This window comes from Atractosteus spatula, chromosome 20 (assembly GCF_055471065.1).
Source record: "Atractosteus spatula isolate fAtrSpa1 chromosome 20, fAtrSpa1.hap1, whole genome shotgun sequence".
Lineage (NCBI taxonomy): Eukaryota > Metazoa > Chordata > Actinopteri > Semionotiformes > Lepisosteidae > Atractosteus > Atractosteus spatula.
The window spans coordinates 17,833,260-17,848,702 of NC_142725.1; the positions used below are offsets into that span (position 1 = coordinate 17,833,260).

A 15,443-nucleotide genomic window follows, 5' to 3' on the forward strand; every position below is an offset into this window, starting at 1 on the left:
GAAGGTTTATCAGGACAGGAGGGAGACGGCACTGCACGTTGTGCATCATTTCTGATACAAAAATAAATGCATTTCCATGACTCACTGTTGCTCGAGCTGCTGGGGAAACGGGCGCCCGGAGTGTGTGATCACACACCGAGAGAGAGAGGCTTCGGGCCGAGCCGAACGCCTGGGCCGCCCGCTGCCACAGATGGGCTTTTTGGCCGTGAGTGGGCAAGGCTCGTCCCAGAGGGGTCACGTCTTCATGGGTTTTAATGCCCGTGAAAACGTCATCCTAGTGCACCGCTGTCCAGGTGAGAAGCAGACTCCTTCTGTCTCATTTTTGCGTTAACATGAAGAATAAGGCAGAGGAGCCACGAGCGAGTGAGAGAGGGAGACGGGTCACTGAAGTGTCAGGTGTCCACCAGTGTGCGCCTGCAGATTCCTGACGCTGGCTGTTGGGAATTTGTCAATCAAGTTTGTTGTTTTCCTGAGACCTCACTGTCGGTAGCAAGCGTCCAGTGACAGCCAGGCTAGATGGATTTAGACGGGGCTCGCTCCGAACCCGTACGAACCCAGAGCCCTGTCTAATCCCCACTGTTAGCCACACAGGGGCGGCTTGGACCCCTCTGCCTGGACCATCGTCTGGGAGGAGAAAGCTCCTGTTTCAGACGGGTGGTGAAATTTCAAAAACCTAACTGGGGGAAGAGGGGGAAAGAGGAAAAGCGTATGTGCCCGAACAGCCGTACTGCGCCACGTTTACTGTCGGCAAAAGTTGCGAACCCAGCGGCTGTAGATTCTTTGGTTTTCCTGCGTGGGCTGTTCCTTTTCAGAATCTCCTCTTGACTTCCTCGGTGGGACTTAAAGCTCGTCGTGCTTGTGGGCCGACCTCCAATCGCGAGAGTGCAAGCATGGCCTCTCAGCTGCACCCTCCTGGCGCGTGTGTCTCGTTCCGTAGTTCGGGTCTAAGTGAATCCCATCCAAGGATCACGTCAATCCTGTTCTTGAAAGAAGCCAGGATATGAGCCCCGTCAGCAAGACCCCCACAGCTTCTGTTCTTGGTCTTAAAGTCGTGTCCGCGTATTCAACCACAGCCAGCTGATGTCTTATGAACCCCGCGGCTCTTCGGGGTGGAGCCCTGTCTCTGGGTCCTGCCCGGTCCAGCTCTCGGTGCCTCTCTGTGCTGTATCGCACAGGCGCAGCCCGGCTCGTGTTGGTGGCCGTTGGGATTCTGCAGTCCCTTGGGGGCGCCTAGAGTGTTCTGGGGTGTGTGTGGCACAAAGCTGTGTGGCGGAAGTGTTCAGGTGCTTCTCCTGCGTGTGTACCTCCCTGGAACACCACAGCTGCGGAATCCTGTTGAGCTGGGAGTTTTATTTCTGTATCCAAAGTTACGATTTCCTTAAAAAGCTTTAATTGATCTGGGGAAGGAAGTGTTGTATTGAAGCGCGGGGCTGTGTTTTTCTTAACCACTAAAAGTGTTTTGGAAATTTAGGCTCTGCTCATTTTTTTTCTCACATCATTAGGCTTTTGCGCTGGTGGAGTAACGAGGGTGAGATGGTTTGAAGTTGTCAGAGTACCCGTCTCTCAGCCTCTATATCAGCACTCGCTTGAGCTTCACAGCGAGAACAGAAGACAGTTAAAGGTCAAACGTACAGAGGCACGCTGCAGAGTTGGTACAACTGATGTTAAAATTTCTCAGGAAAGTTTGTCGAGAGACGTTGACAGCGTGAGACCAGCACTGCACCGGCGCCACTTTCCGAAAGGATTTCACACGATTTCTGTAGTTCTGAGTGGTTCTGAAGTACAGCGAAGGGTGTTCGGACTCTGGCGCGAGGTGTGATCCAGGTTTCAGCTCTTTGCTGTGTGCGCGGGATTGCTGAGGCTCAGGCGCCTGTCTCCCCAGGTGGTGAACTGTGGTCCACACGAGCTCGGCACAGCCCATAAAAACCAAAACCCTTTTCACACCACGGCGTGGATTCGAGTCCGCAGCCGCCTGGCTGTAGAAATAGGCCTGCGTTCGGAAGGGTTGAATGAGGTTTCTTTTAAAGACACCCCCCCCCCCGCGCCCCAACTTCACGTTCCTGTGTCTAATTGCTCATCTATAAGCTCGTGGTAAGAAGCGTCAGAACCCGTCTCCTAAATGCTGACGCTCTGCAGAGCGAGGCAGCTTTGATCTGCGCTCTGGTTGGACCCCGATTTGAACAAAGAGGCGCAGCTGTGCAGACCCGCTCGCTGGGAACGCCACGGCGCTGAGCCTGGCCGCGTTGCAGGCGATTGCATCACCTGGGCCAGTTGTGAGCGAATTCACTGGAGCGTTCTCCCTGTTCGTCTCGAACGGTTTTGTCATCTTGTCAGCTGGCTGATAACACTTCTCTGCTGCTGAAGTGTTCAGAATGCAGCGCTAGTTGCGGGGGCGATCTGCTTGATCCCAGAAACGTAGCCTGCTTTTTTAAAAAGGGCAACACGACTCGAGAGTGTGCGAAGCTGTTGTGGTGTTGGGGCGCTATGTTCAGCAGAGTGATCCCGGCTCTACATCATGTAATGTGCTTCCGATAAGCAGATAACAGGTAGTGAATATTACCACAGGTAGAGGGGGTGTAAAAAAAGTTAGGAGAAAGAACTGCACGTTGTTAGTGGCTGAATTTGGTTTGTTCTAGATTTAACTTCTGTGTGCATGATGTGTAGGCATTCTACTCGAACTCCCCTTTACCTCCGAGTAATAATACAGGGATTGTTGGTATGAATAATTGCTGGCTGTCGTAATACTGTCACTGCTTGCGTCTTCAAATCCGAATGATTAGCGACTGGAATAATCTGCCTCGGAGTCCGTGTTCGTAAATTATCCTCTGGATTTAATCTCTTGGGGGGAAAAATTAGAAACGGCTCTTCAGTGGGTCAGGTGCAATCCGTGTTTAGGCCTATACTCTGCCCAGATGTTCAAACTTCATGTCTGGTTCTGTTGTTACATTTCCGACTGCATTTGTATATAGTGTTTTATTTAGTTGGTTGTAATACCGACTTTTAATACCACAGTATTAGTCTTCACTCCAGCATGGATAAGTGGTTTGGGCTCTGAAATCCATCAGCAAGCCCTGCTGTAGAAGTGGCAGCCAAATCTTGTGTATAATCAATACTAGATGTAATTGTTAGCTCTGTAAATTGTCAGTCAGTCTGTGATTGTCAGTGACTTTTATTAATAATGATGCATGAAGCATTTTTTAATTCAAGGCTGTGGATCTGATGTGTGATGGAGACAGTAGTTAAACTGATTTTAGTTTTTTATTTTCTTGCATCTAGCAACCGACTTCTCCAACTGGTGTCTTAGATGCCAGTCTGCATCTAAGATGTGTATAATCGGATTACTCCACAGTGGTTTTTATGAGGGGCGCGGGGTGCTGTCTTGTACCTCCTTGCAGGTTTCAATCTGCAGACACAGCAAAACCACCTGTAGCCCCATGACTCCTGATGTATGAGCAGATGCCTCTAGCTCGCCCACTTCAACTCTCATGAGCCCGGTCTGACTTCAGTACTTGTCTGTTAAGATCGTATGCATTCATGGAGCTTGATTTGCAGTGTATTTGCCTAATTGTTTCAGACCCTGCAGAGGAAGTCTTGCGAGTTATTGTAATTAAACAACAAAGCTTTAATGATGGAGTTTTTGAAATGCCCGGTGAGTCACTGTGTCCTGGGCTCCCCTGACGGCTCACAGCCGTTTCTCTTTAGTCGTGACATCAGAGGGCCACTCTCGCATTCCTGACCCGAAAAAACACCTGATCTTTTGTTTCTGCCCAGGGCTCCCTTTTTTTTTTTCTCTTCCAAGGTTGCACCTCTGAAGGCTCCCTTATCCTGTCCACTCCTGCCCTGTGAAAAAACTCTTCTGCTCTGGATTACTAGTCACATATTTCTGGTGTCTCTCCTGTCGGCAAGCAATAGTGAGGACATTTTGCTCGTTCTGACATGTGAACGCAAGCCTTGCTTGTCCCGAATCTTGGTTTCCAGTGGGTCACGCGCCCAGGAGCTGCTCTGTTGGTCTTGATCTTGATCTTCCAGGGTGTGGGACAGAGTGTCCTCAATACCTCCAGCTTGCTATGTGCCGATGATGCCAGGCCTGCGAGGGGCCCTGCTGAGCACCTGCTCGGCGTCAGGGTGTGTGTTGCTGCTGCTAACATCCAGAGACGGCCATGTGAGCAAGGCATGACTCACAGCTCCTTTTTCACTCTCATTTTCTGCTCTATTCTTCCCCTCTGGATGAATCATCCACACTAACAAGAATTCTGCTCTGTTACCAGAACTGTCTGCGTAACCTCAGTTTCTGCCCGGTATCAGGGGACACAGCTGGCCATCACCAAGTCGTGTTTCGTAGAAGAGTGCTAAATGTTTCGATGTAAAGAACAAAGCAGAAGCCGACATCGTGCGTCAATCTGTTTTGTTTCAAGATCAGTCTTGCATCGTTTTCCTTGTGTCTTTGGCTGAGCTTGGATTTCTGCTGTTCAGGCTGCTTACAGGATCGCTGCAAGCGTGTCGACAGCACCAGGAGCTGTGGCTGCCTGCGCTTCACCGTCTTGCAGCTGTTCTGAAGCACGGTGATGCAAATACCCTGTGAGACAGCCACCGAAAGAGCTCTCTTTTCTTGCAGGTCTTCCTTAATACAGTGACATCTGACCTGAGAGCCCCTTTCAAATCCCTTAAAAACCCATGTCCCTGGCTTCTTCCCTTCCCCGACGAGCAGCAGGGCAGCAGGCACTTACTACTGGCGTTTAGTACTGGTGCTCTTTATGGTGAATCTTCGTAAGCGTCATCAAACTGGAACAAACCAGATCGTTGAGAACCAGTCTAGCAAAAAACAGACATGGACTGGACCAGACGTGACAGACTGCACTGATGGTGTGTAAATGGAAGTGTGTTTAAAACTGCAAACAGGAGCCAGTTCTTTACACAGAGGGTGGTGGGGGTCTACAACAGGCTTCCCAGCTACATCATTGAAGCCGATACCCTGGGTTCTTTCAGGAAATGGATGGATGAGATCCGTGGATTAATGATTAATGATCTGCTCACCACCAAGACAGGCCGAAAGCGCAGCTGACCGGCAGGCTTGGAGGGGTGTGTCCTCGCTTGGCGCGGGTGCGAGGGTGCGAGGGGTAGAACGAGAGGGCGACAGGAGCTCCGCTCTACGGCTCCCTCCTCGCCCTTTCTCCTCATTTGCATGTTGGCCCCGGTTCAGCGCTTGTTTGTCTTGCCTTCTTCAGCAGGGGAAACCTTTTTTTTAAAGAATATCTTTATTTTCAGTTCTGTGTGTGTGTCACATTTTCCACTGCCTGAATCATCCTTACTGGAATAGCGGTTCAGAGTAGTGCTGTCTCTCGCGGTTTTTTTAGAGCTCCTTCTGCCTGCTGATCCGGAGAAGAGCTCGAGGCCCCCGGTCCTGGGGCGTCCCGACAGAGAGCCCCCCCGTCCCACTGCCCGCACGGGGCTCCGTTCACTACCAAACAAGGAACCACTATTGCTGGTCATCAGGGTTTTGCTTGAACAAAGTTTTTCCACTGAATGAGGCTGCAGGTGTGAATGCAGATTTTAATGTGCTGATCATTTGAAATGCTGCCTGGTGGAGCCACCTTTCTGTGCGACAAACGTCTGCACTTCTAGCTTGTCCACCATTCAGCCTGTGAGCGTATCAGGGTAACATCCTTCAAGGCGGGACCTGGGAAGAGGGAGCATGCCGAGCTCAGTGGTAACGGAGACCGAGCTAGGCACAGGCAAGGACGGTCCCCCAGTCCAGCGTGACGTCGTGAGATCTGTCCGAGGGTTTGTGTCTGACTGGGCTGTGCGCTGTGCGAGACCCGGCAGTGCCATCGGAGCGCAGAGGGATTCACGCACAGCTGCCCCAGCCGCGGCGATGTTCGGCCAGCTCAGCTGGCGCTGCGACGCCCCGCTGTTGTTTCCCCGCGTGGACGGGCAAGGAATGGAGAAGCGCCTGGCATTCCCAGAAACGGGCCTCGGGGCGAGCCCGGTCTTTCCTCGAGCCGGCGGTCACGGGATCGAGAGCCCCCTGCTCTCCCGCCTAGCGCTAGCGCTCAGAGCGACGGACGCGTTTGTTCCTGGCGAATGAGTCTTGCTCACGCTGACATTTTGCTTTTACTTTCAACTTGTTTTACTTTGAACTGTTTTTTTTAGCACTAAGACTAAGTTCATTATTAGTCTGAATTGCTTCCCTGTCGTCTCCTCCCATGTGGATGCTTTGAAAGGATCTGTTTCAAGGATAGGCCGTGAAGAGACCGGCTGGCGAGGGGAATGTGTGCGTGAGCGTGCGAGTGAACGTGTGTGTCAGTGTGAACCAGCCCCCCCCACGCACACTCCCACACACCCCTGGCAGCACACCGCGGCCACTCTCTGTTCTCATTGCGGAGCCAAAACGAAGAACATTAAAAATAGGCTGAGAAACCTGCAGATAAATATACATCGGCGTGTTCTTTAGCAGCGTGTGGGATGCGGGCTTGAACAGGTCGTTTAAACGTTTGATCACCTGTGAAAGGGAGGCACATGAAGTCAATAAAGAGCTTTTCTTGAAGCTGATCAGCCTTTACTATGTCATGATACCATTGTTTGGTTCATTGTTGTTAAAGGCTGTGTGGTTTTCAAAGGGGAAATGTGAAAACACAGTAATTCACACCTGTTGCAGATTATTCATTATCTGTGAAATTCCTCACCTGAATCTTGTGTTTGTGCACCTTGGCGCTTTCTCTGTGCCTCGTAGAGCCCCAGTGGCTCCTGTGATCTGGACCCTCCTCTCTCTGCCTGTCTGCTCCTGGTCCAGCTGGACACGGAGGAGAGTGTGATCTGGGCTCTGCAGACCCAGCAGCCGTGGAGGTGGCTGGAATTAATAAACCGGGCATCGGCACCTCGAACCGCAGTTAGCACTGTGAAGTGAAACAGCCAGAGCGGTCACACGAGGCTTGCAGAAATTCTTCATTTCTGAAACATAACGTCTTAAATGTCTCATCATCATTACGGTAAAACAATGAGCAGTAAACTAAAACAATCAGATACGGGTGGAAGTTGTTTTATTTTCGGCGCGTAGTTTTTCTAGTTTTCACGGGTTTTCTGTATCGGTGCAATAAAACTCCAGGTTTATAAGATCCCTCTGACTTGTTTCGCTCAATTGGATTGATGAATTTTAGTGTAGAAACTGTTTCTGTCAGTAACATGTATTCGTACTGTATTCTGCAGTTGTTAGTCTCTCTTCCTTTCCATTGCGGTGTCTTTCTGTAAGCAGACTTGCCTCTTGTTAACAGAATTGCACTAATTGGTTTACAATATGAATGAGTCACTCTTTTCACTGCCTGTCTCTGCCGTTTCTTAGTCACTGAACTCTTTCTGCTGGAAATTGTTTTCTTTACAGTGAGGCTTGAATACAGAGTGCTCTCTGTGAATGTTATTGATAAATTCAATAGCTGTCAGTATGTGATCACCGCTGGTCAGTGTTGGTGGGCTGTCCTGGACTTGGACCTTCGCTGGGCTGGTGGTCAGGGGGCGCTGGACCACAGGAAGCCTGGCAGGAGCTGTGGGTTGGGTTTCGAGCGAAAGATGAAAAGCGCAGGCAGCCGGCCACTCGCATCACCCCGGAGTGAACCGTGTTAAAAATGTGCAAAGGGAAAATGAAATTAAACACACCACTGCCTTTCAGTTTTATTTATTGCTTGATCTAAAACTCAGCCCATTGAGAAGACCGGAGGGGGCTGTAAGAGGGCTTCAGCAGGGTGGCAGACGGGTAGTGGTCGGAGAGCAGTGCTGCTGTCGCAGGCGCTGGCAGTACGGAGATGTGGAAAGGGACAGGCGCACCCACAGCGCAGCCCAAGGCAGCAGAGCACCCTTCCTGGGCTCCTGGGCTCCTGGGCTCCTGAGCTCCTGAGCTCCTGGGCTCCTGAGCTCCTGAGCTCCTGAGCTCCTGAGCTCCTGGGCTCCTGAGCTCCTGGGCTCCTGAGCTCCTGGGCTCCTGGGCTCCTGGGCTCCTGAGCTCCTGAGCTCCTGAGGTGTGCTGCAGCGGCTGGGCGGGCAGGTGAATCCCAGCCCTCCCTGCCGGCCGCTCCTGATCTCTCTGTCTCTGTTCCCTGTCTTTCCAGGTGGTTCCACCCCAACATCACTGGGATCGAGGCGGAGCAGCTGCTCTTAACCAGAGGGGTCCATGGCAGCTTCCTTGCTCGCCCCAGCAAAAGCAACCCTGGGGACTTCACCCTGTCCGTCAGGTACTGCCCCGCGCCACGCTGCCGCCCGGCCTGCCGTGACTCTCTGCCTGCGCCAGGCTCGACAGCAGGCCTTCCCGGCCGGGGGCACGGCCTGGCTTTCCTGCCCATGAGTTATTGAGTTGTTCTTGTTAAATAACTCACTCGCGAGAATGCAATGCTTCTCTAATTGCGGCGAACCCTGCACTCATTAGCAGCTAAAGCGTTAGGGACCTCCAACCAAACTGAGGGTGTGGGGGCACTGTACACCCCTGGGCGTCCCGGGCGGGAGCTGCCTGGGCCTGAGCGTGTGTAGTGGGTCCCTGGGCTCGGGTGCAGGTGTCCTGGGCACAGAGGCCACAGGATGGCCGACCAGTGTTTCCAGCCCAGTATGGAGGGTCAGCTGTCCCGAGGCCAGCAGCGTGTCCAGCTGGGAGGGGCTGCTCAGCTCAGCTCCAGCCAGGGACTGGGGTGTAAGACAGGAAGGGGGTAAATCCAGTCGGGCTGTTGCCCTGCGTGGTGCTGTCTAGACTCAGCTGTGCTGTCAGACCGTACTGACAGCGCTCAACGAGCCTCACCCTGCCTGCCAGGAGTCTTATCTCCCTGGCGCAGAGCTTCATCTTTATCATCCTAGCAGTGAAGTCTGGGTGTTGGGCATGGGGGGTGAGGAATGGCCTGACGAGGCCGTTACTGTACAAAATAAAGGCCACCGTCAGCAGGCTAGGGCAATCTGCACAGGCTCTTCGTGAACAAACAGGAATCCTGATGTACAACTGGATATATCAGGTTACTTTTGTTAAAATGTAACTGCAGTCATCACCGTCATCCTCTGGGTTTTTTTACTCTTTCACTTGATGTTAGCAGTGTTAACAGTGTAATAGTCTAGTTGTATGAAGGTGTTTTCTGCTTTGGCAGTGACTGCCGGCAACTCGCAGGCCAGTCGGTGCAGGATGAGTAAAATGACCTGAATCATGTGTCTTCTTCAAACGCCAGAGACAGGACAGCTCACTGCGAGATCATCTAGCGAAACTGAGCTGTGCCGGAAATGGTCGGTTATGTGGCAGCTAGCTCCCATGAGTTTTCGATCTTTTTGAAGACGGAGCGCGTACGTGATTCGCTGGTCTGTGCGGTTTCGGGGCAGAGGCGTATCGCGGTGGCGGGCGGGACGCTTTCCCCCTGTCATTTTCCATTCGGAAACATGCCTGAGACAGACTCCGGGCCGGGTGTGCAGAGCTCGGACGGGCCCACCTGTGCTGGAGTGCAGTCAGATGTGGCCGGAATGAGAGCTTGCTCTCTGTAGAGTTTCCGTTATGGCATTTTTGTGGGGTTCGCTCCCAGTCGATCAGATTAACACACTTTTTGTTCTCGGCTGCACGTTTGTGTGGGAAAGAGCTTTGCTTCATTGAAGTGTAGGAGTGTTAGAGGCTGGTGCAGTTTGAACCTGAAACATTATCCTGGGAACGGCCCCTATTCTCCGGCAGGCCCTAGCAACATGTTTCCTGCGTGTCACGGAACGAGGCTGCATGTCTGCGTGGGCAGACCTGTGTTAGGATCCCATTGCGCAGCAGTCTGATCCACTCCTGGCTTTCGGAGCTGCAGGCTCTTGTGTGTAAGATTTTCTGAGCGTTGTTATCTGGAGTACAGAAGCAGCAAGAGGTACAACAAGAAGCAACAACTGCTGAACAGAGGTTTAGCAGAGCAAATTGGTCAGCAGTCCTCAGCTTGTACAACATGGAGCTGCTACCGTGAGGCTCCGTGCTTCCTTGTTCCTGGAAGTTCGCACACACCCTGAACTGTGGCATCTTTGCCGTTTTGATTGGAGTGGACGTGCTCTCAGCTCGTGCCTCCCCAGAGACCACAAACCTGTCCCAGCTTCCTTGCGGGGATGAGGATCCCCGAGAGTAGTGCTCCGGGCTGGCCTGAGCCATCACACAGGAAGCACTGCAGAAAGAGACTCGGAGCGAGGGAAAAATCCGTCGTGCGGCCGCTCTCCGTGGAGCGCCCGGCGAGCTCGCAGGAGGAGATTCAGCTCATTGGGGTTCAGGTTTCCAGACATTTCGAAACACAGGAGTTGCGGGACACGTTCTTCTGCTGCAGGGGCTGTTCATTTTTGCAGTTTGGGCTGTTTCCACAGGGAGCTGGATAATACCAGACTAATTGTCCTGTAATTATTAAATATTCAGTAATTATTTCTGTAGTTCTTTATTGATTTTCTACTGTAATTCAGGGGGAAAAATGTGTTCCTCTAAAAAGGGACGTTGAGCTGCTGATTTTTCAATAGCTGTGACCCGGGTTGTCTTCATGACGGGATTCCTTTCCTTAGGTGATGCCTTTGTCTGCCTCTCGCGGACTCCTGAGAGAGCCAGGGCCAGCGGTGACGGGGCAGGCATCCCCGATCAGTTATCAATCGCGGCAGTGCGCTCGCCGAACTCAGAACGGTCGAAGAAAAGAGAAGAGGGGGGGGGGGGCTCGGCTTCCGACAGCCCGGCTCTGGGGGGGTCTCAGGGAGCCACTCGCAGTAGGAGTGTGCTGGGGAGGGGCTCTCGGCATGCTGGGAGACGGGCGGGGGTGGGATGATGTAGCAGCTCGTGCTGTCTGAGAATGAGTGGAACTCGGCAGATTTAGTAGCTTATCATGCCTCAATATTGGCTTTCAGGCGGGCCGCGACAGGGCCGCGCAGGGCGGGCGGCGCGCTGTAACCCCACACCCCAACAGCGCCGCGGGGGTCCGGAGGGGGCGTGCAGGCGGCTCAGGCGCTGCTGATCCGGTGGAACTCGTGACATCGCCGGGCTGGCGCGGAGGGAAGGGGCTGGCAGCTATGCCAGAGGTTTCAGGAATGCTGGGAGGAGGGCTTGCGGGCGGGCGGATCGGGTTTCGTTCTGCTCTTGTTGCCCCTGGATGCAGCCGCGTGGGCACAGGACAGCTGGGCCCTGCAGCGGGCCTGACGGAACGCCGCTCGAAACGCACTGGGAATTTCGCTTTTGCTTTTTCACGGCAGCCACCCCCTCCGCTTGCCTCTGGAGCATTTCCGGTGCTGTTTGTTTCCGGAAGCTGTAGTGGCGTTCACACTGAAGGTCGGCTGCCAGATACACAGGTATGAGGAATGTCTGATCCTCCACTGGCTAAAAAGGACACGTCACCTTGCCTGATCCTCACACAACAGTATTAATTGTGCACACCTGCATACCTGGGACTAAATTAGAAGTCCGTGAAACTTGCAGCCAGTGGGAGTCACGGCAATTCCTCGCATCTTTTCTTCCCAACGACTTCATAAGCGCCTTGCACATAGAAGGAGTCCCACTCATCTCTGCAGTGCTGCCCTACCTGTGTGACACAGCAGCCCCACTGCACGAAGGTCTGAGGGAGGAGAGATTTATCGCCTCTCTAGTTTAATTCAATGAGAACGTTAGGGAGTCGCATCGTTCAAGCCCACAGTAGAATTTAGCTGGGGCACCAGGGTTAACACCTCTGATCTTGTGAGCAGTGCCACGGCGTCTTCAGTGACCGGGCAGTCAGGTGTTTTGGGTCTTACCCAGAGGGCAGCACCTCCTGCAGTACAGTGTCTCCAGTCACGCTACTGGGGAACTGGGTTGGAAATTCTGCTTTGAAGGGAAGTCCGCCCCATGCTGGTCTGCGATCACTATTCACAGTCACGACCTGCTTGTCCTCAGCGAGCTCCCGGCCGGCCGGTGGATAGGTTGGACCGTGCTTAGACACGGCTAGGAGCTGGTATCTAGAGCGTCGCTGAGCGCGAGGAGTGGAAAGGCTACATGGAGAGAGCACTGTCAGTGCAGCCGAGGGTGGTCATGGAGGTGTCTGCGATGTGCCTTGTGCAGGAAGGAAGCCCTGGATGGTCACGCTCCACGCATTGTTCTGTGTGACCCCTGTTTCAGCTCCATTTTCCGCAGATCCACACAGATCCTCCATCCTGCTCGCCTGTCAGCCCGCAGCGCAGCGAGCTCGGGCGTCTCAGACTCCCTGTCTCTCTCTCCCGTGGCCGGAGGGAGCACTGAGCAGCTTCAGGGGAGCTCAGGATTCGTCCCTCTGTCCCTGTGGCCTGGGACTGGCCAGGCTGGACCCAGCCTGCAGCCTTAGTTGTGGTTGTGAGAGTTGTTGTGAAGAAAAAGTGGTAAAAAAGGCAAGTTTCTTTCCCCCTGTTTGCTGTCCATGACCAATGTGGAATTTGGGATTCTGGAGGAGGAGCTTGGACGTTGTGATGGTAACGGTACCAGTAGAAAACCCATCTCCAGCCAACCCAGTCCCGGGATATGACCTGCCTCCGTTACCCAGAGAGAGAGCCCGAAATTCAAATCAGACAGCTCTGTCCGTCTTTGTTTTTCTTGCTGTTTCTGTCTCATCCGTGAGATCTGGTATTTTTAGCAGTGGCAGGCCAGTGATGATTGATTATTCCCTACCGTGACGAAGCCATTCCCCTGTCTAAGATGGAAGGGGGGGAGCTGGGGGTGGAGGAGATCAGGTTGTGGCTCTTCATCTGCCTCGTGCAGCTTTCTTTAAGCTCAGCAGGTAGAATAACCCCTCAACCACCCCGGTGCCCCCTCTCCAAGGTACCCCCCCGGATAGCTCTGGGCAGCCGCCTGAGTCACCAGCAGGCAGTGCCGGCCCCTCTCTATAAGGAAGCCTGCACTGGGAGAAGTCCGCTCCGACTCCATCTGGCGATGACAGGAAGGGGATATCTGTATTTTAAAAAGATGGTGTAGCTTTTCAGGAAATGTGTTTCCAAGAACAGTGGCCCTGCTGCGTTATCGGAGAACTCGAAGCCCATTAGACATTAAATCATGTTGACAGCTTCAGCACAGCGGTGGTGAGAATTTGCAAGCGCACAAGGCCCCCCCCCACCAGCACCACCCCCACACCCAGCAGCCAGGATGTGGGGTTCTGCGCGTCCGTCACTGGCTGCATTTAACATTGCCCACCTATCAGCACAAGCGCTGTCAATCAGGTTTTTAAAAGCCTCTGAAAGCAGCGAAGATTCCTCTGCGCCGTGTAATGGCAGCAAAATAGCAGGGCTGTGATTCAGTTCTTCCAGTTTTTGTCCTACCTCCTTTTAAAATCGAAAACTACAGCCAGTGCTTTTTAACTGTAGCAGAGCCAGCGCCCTGTGTTCCAGTCACTCAATGCCAGGGATGCCCACAGAGGGATTGGTACTGATTTTTCACTGAAGGCTGCTTCGTTTTGGGGAGGGTGGCCCGGGCTGGGAGACGGCGCCCCCTGTGGTCTCCCGGGCTCCTGCAGGCTGTGACGCGCCTCTCCTCCAGCTGGTGCTGAAGCTCGGGTACAGAGCGGCGCTGTCTGTTCCGCTTCCCAAAACGACACAACTGGAATTTGTGTAATGGGCTGGAAAGCTCTACCAGTTAAAATCTCGGGGGTGGGGGGTCACCAGGGGCCCAGATTACAGAACTCCGCGCACAGTGGGGGCTGTGGGAGTGAGCGAGCAGGGAGGGGCGGGAACGTGAGAACTGGCTCGGGCGGACGAGACCACACAGCTCTGCGGCTCGCGAGAAAGCCTCGGTTTTTTTTTTTTTTTTGCCCCCTTGTGTAATTTTATCCAGACCTCGAAAACCAGCCCGCAGAAATGATGTCCATGCGCCTGGGATGGACCACAGGAATGCAGGAGACCACTTCTGAGGCCCGGGGCCGCAGCAGCGCAGCAGGCTGAGCCCGAGGGGAGAGGTCTGCTTCCTGGTGGCGATGCTGCGAACAAGAGAGCGGTTTGGCAGATCTCACCCAGCCGGGATCCTGGCTCTGCCAGCACTGCGGCCAAGGGAGGCCGTGAGCGCTGGTCAGCTGGTACGGGCTGTGCAGCGTAGCGAGCTGCCAGGCGGACGCCAGTGAGGGTCCTGGTGGGTTTCCCTCCGGGCTGCTGTCTCCCACCCCTCGCCAGATCCCTCTCGCGCCGTCGTGCGAAGCGTTTCCTCGCGCACGGCCGTCAATGCGCCCACAGCAGGCGGCACACGGTTAGAGGAGACGAGCCGGCGCGCGCTTTTATATCTGTATCTCGCCAGCAATCCCTGCTTCAAGCAGAAAGCTGCGGGCGAGCTCTCTCGGCGCTCGTGGTTTGTGGCCGGCTGCTGTTGGCCGTGTTTTTTGGGAGGGGTCTCTTCCTCCCCGCTGTGTGTGTGTCAGCGGTCAGGGTCAGCAGCGAGGGGGGAGTCCGGTGTCAGGGCCCGCGGAGTGCTGATGGAAGCTAGGAGGAGCACACTTAGGCCTGAGAGTAGGAGTATCTTCATAGAAAGAGCAGTGGGCGTACGGAACGGGTCACCCAGACATGTTGTTTAGGTGCCCTGGCTTCTTTCTAGAGATCCTGGAATCAATTGGCTGCGAACTACAAGGTCTGAATGGCCTCTCCGTTGACCGGAGACTATTGTAGGGGAAACAGAGCTTGGACTAGCAGTAGCAATTATGAAGCCATTAGAGAGTGGTGCTTCTCCCCCGGGTCATCAGATAAAGCTGCATTTCCTCATCTGTTGAACCCGTGCTCCGGTCTAATAGACGTACCAGGGCTCGATCATTGCCTCTCTCCCTCTCTCGCTTTCACAGGCAGAGCGCCAGGCCAGAATTACAGAAACATTTCTTTGCTTCTAATGAGCCATTACACAACTGATAAACCCTAGGAGCCGAAAAGGAAAAAACCCCACAGCCGCTCTGTAATGAGGAAGCACATTATATTCTGCCAGGCTTGACAGCAGTAGAAGCTCTCACTGAGAAGAGAGCAGGGCAGGTAATTTTCCCTTTCCTTTCTTTAGGGAACTACAGCCTGGGACTGGAGGTATTAGCAGTTGTGATAAGGAGTCTGAAGTGTCAGACTAACCTGGTTTTATTTCAGCCCAGAAAAGGGCAGCTTTTCTTCCTTATTATCATGCTTCTCTCCCTTTGTACTCCTTTCACCTTTTAAAGCGTGCATTATCAGGCCCGCTACCAGGCCGTGGTCATTTTCAGGCTCTAAAGAGACTCCGTGTGTTGTTCTGCACAAAAGCAACACGTAGCAGAAACTCCGTGGGCAAGCCAGGGGAGAGAGGGAAATGTGACCGGATGTTGCATTGCAGACAGGAGGCTGTGTCATCGGAACGGCGAGCACAGGGCGCGGCTCTCCCCACCACAGGCGGATCCAGAGGGAATCGGAGCAGGGGCGGTCCGGGGAATGGGGGGACAAAGCCTTTTCTTCACCCTAAATGCGGGCTCGATGGGTGTCATCACGTGGCCGGCCCTGCTGGGGGCGCATGTCAGGAC

At 53.7% G+C, this 15,443-nt stretch overlaps 1 protein-coding gene across 2 annotated transcripts in view; it reads left to right on the top strand.

Annotated features, from left to right (window-relative positions):
- ptpn11b (protein tyrosine phosphatase non-receptor type 11b) overlaps positions 1–15,443 on the top strand; it is a 45,872-nt gene that overhangs the window by 10,920 nt on the left and 19,509 nt on the right. For both annotated transcript variants that reach the window (XM_088937949.1, XM_088937950.1), the window contains one exon: positions 8,097–8,219. In XM_088937949.1, coding sequence (XP_088794075.1) covers positions 8,097–8,219 — 123 coding nt within the window. The remainder of the gene's footprint in view (positions 1–8,096; positions 8,220–15,443) is intronic.